Raw genomic sequence first — 2453 nt, forward strand, 5'->3', positions numbered from 1 at the left:
TCTCAAGATATGAACTTCGAGCAAAGTGATGTTTTTGATCAGAGGTTTATTGAAGGTAGAAATATAAAACGACATAAGCTGAAGACACATGCTGATTCACACTAAAGTGAAACCACATCGATGTGATACTTATGATAAACGATTTACATAAAGCGGAAGTTTGAAAATTTCACATGTTGATTCACAATAAAATGAAACCCCATCGATGTGATACTCGATTTACCCAAAGTGGAAATTTAAAAACCCACATGTTGATTCATACAAAACAAAAACCCATCAATATGTTGTTTGCGGAAACAGATTCAATTTCATCTTAAGTTCGAACAAACACTTGTTGAATCACAACAAACAGTACCTTTACCGATTTAATGTGAATTAACATGTTTGCTTTGGCTATGTACGGCTTTGGTGTCCAACAATGTAACAAACCATCTACCGCACAGAGTCACAGGGGGGGGGTCTTTAAATACACGCCGAAGAGAACACAATAGGGCTGTGGCCTTGAAAGATGCAAATAACTCGGCCTTAGCAAACACCCTACTGTCCATAGTCACACCAATAACTTTTCCACTGCCAAGGTGTTAGCGAGGTCTCCTAGGGTCGTGGAACATACATTTTCACACCAACACGGACGTTTTCTAATGCATCATTGAGCTAGGTGTTATGTAATTATCACTCGACCATTGCGTTTTTTACCACCGCGTTTGTGTGTGTTTTACCGCCCTTGTTGCTATATAACAACTTTGTGTTTTCCATTAAAGTCATTACTGTGATGAAGGCGTCTCGTATGGGACATCGAAACGTCGGCATATTAAATAACAACTGCTGCAAGAGCTACAAATGTGTTGATGTGTAGTATGATAAAGAAAAAATCTCTTTGTTGTTCCTTCAGGCGCCCGTTCAATGAGCTGCCTGGCACTTTGATATACAAAGGCTTTGGTTTAACGGTGGTGGGACTTCAACTGTAGGTTCCTGGATGTGCTGGTTGGTTTGTAGACAAAAACGTGAATATTTTATTCCTGGATACAGAAATGTCGACACCTCTGGATGGTACACTTTTGTTAAGCGTTTATCACAAACCAACCAGTATTACAAGGTACCTACACTTTAAAATGAATTTCAAAACAGATGTTCTAATGCCGATTAACTGTCGGTCGCATTTGTGACACTTAACTACGATTTTTATCAACGTATTATCGTCGTTTTCGCGTCAGTGTCTTTTCCGTGTTTGCTAGCTGACGTTACCTTTGGGTAGACGCAAAGTATAAGACGTCGAAACGTCGAATTACTTGTTTACATTTCTTTAGACGAAAGCCGCTTATTTTGTTTCAGCTCATAACACATAAATCGTAAAACAGCTTAAGCAATTTTTTTTATTTATAATACCTGAATTACTAATTTAAAGAGAGATGACGTCAACGGATTTGGCCGTGGACAAGGCTGATATTTGTGATCAAAGGTTTTATGAAGATGGAAATCTGAAACAACATATGCTGAAACACACCACTGAGAAACTGCATCGATGTGATGTTTGTGAAAAAACTTTTAAAAAGAGTTGGAACTTAAAAAGACACATGTTGACTCACACCAAAGAAAAACCTCATCAGTGTACTGTTTGTGGAAAGACATTTGGTCGGCTTGGAATATTGAAAACACACAAGGTGACACACACCAATGAGAAACCTTATCGATGTGACGTTTGTGAAAAAAAGTTTGCTCGTAAAGGTGATTTGACAGAGCACATGCTGACACACGCCAACGAAAAACCTCACCGATGTTATGTTTGTGAAAAACAATTCGCTCGTGTTGGAACTTTAAAAAGACACATGTTGACTCACACTAAAGAGAAACTTCATCGATGTGATGTTTGTGAGAAACGGTTTTCCCAAAGTTGCACTTTGAAACGACATATATTAGTTCACACTAAAGTGTAATCTCATCGATGTGATGTTTGTGTAAAAAAGTTTGCTCGTCGTGGAGATTTGAAAATCCACATGTTGATTCACTCTAACCCCATCACAGAGAAGCCCCATTGACGTGTTGAGATTTAATGCTATTTTAAATTTGATAGACACCTGTTAACTCACAATAAACAGTAACTCAACGTGAAAAGACTTGTTTGGGCTGCAATTTCACCTGATTCTTCGAGTTTTATTTTTACAAATTGAAAAAAAAAACATGTATCACACAGAGTAACAATAAAGACGGTTACTTTTAGTACAGCTACACTGTTCATTAAACCATTCAAGTCCACTGTAAATTATGTAAGAAATTAGGTGTAGGTCGATGGAATATTACGAGATACATATAGGTCGCCTTCATGAGGGTATAACATACATTTTAGTTCGCCTTCATCGGGGAAAATAACACTGAATGCGCGTAGTAGAAGGCACGAAAAACAAAGATAAAAAGAATTGAACCCAAGCACGTCATAACGAAAACACTACGCGATA

The 2453-nt window shown here is 37.8% G+C and overlaps 1 protein-coding gene across 1 annotated transcript; it reads left to right on the top strand.

The window, feature by feature from the left end:
- The first annotated feature begins 779 nt into the window (after nt 1-779).
- On the top strand, nt 780-2112 carry LOC145217378 (uncharacterized). The gene is made up of 2 exons (XM_080084643.1): nt 780-1096; nt 1406-2112. The coding sequence occupies exons 1-2, from the start codon at nt 1032-1034 to the stop codon at nt 1932-1934; spliced, it is 594 nt and encodes a 197-aa protein (XP_079940769.1). The 5' UTR covers nt 780-1031; the 3' UTR covers nt 1935-2112.
- Nucleotides 2113-2453: the final 341 nt, after the last annotated feature.

Source organism: Phallusia mammillata, chromosome 3, assembly GCF_965637545.1.
Source record: "Phallusia mammillata chromosome 3, kaPhaMamm4.hap1.1, whole genome shotgun sequence".
NCBI classification, from domain to species: Eukaryota; Metazoa; Chordata; class Ascidiacea; order Phlebobranchia; family Ascidiidae; genus Phallusia; species Phallusia mammillata.

Excerpts from the sequence above, each read along its gene's own strand:
- LOC145217378 (XM_080084643.1), top strand. The coding sequence starts at position 1,032 with ATGTCGACACCTCTGGATGGTACACTTTTGTTAAGCGTTTATCACAAA. Across the intron at positions 1,097-1,405 it reads AAACCAACCAGTATTACAAG|AGAGATGACGTCAACGGATT; the intron begins GTACCTACACTT and ends ACTAATTTAAAG.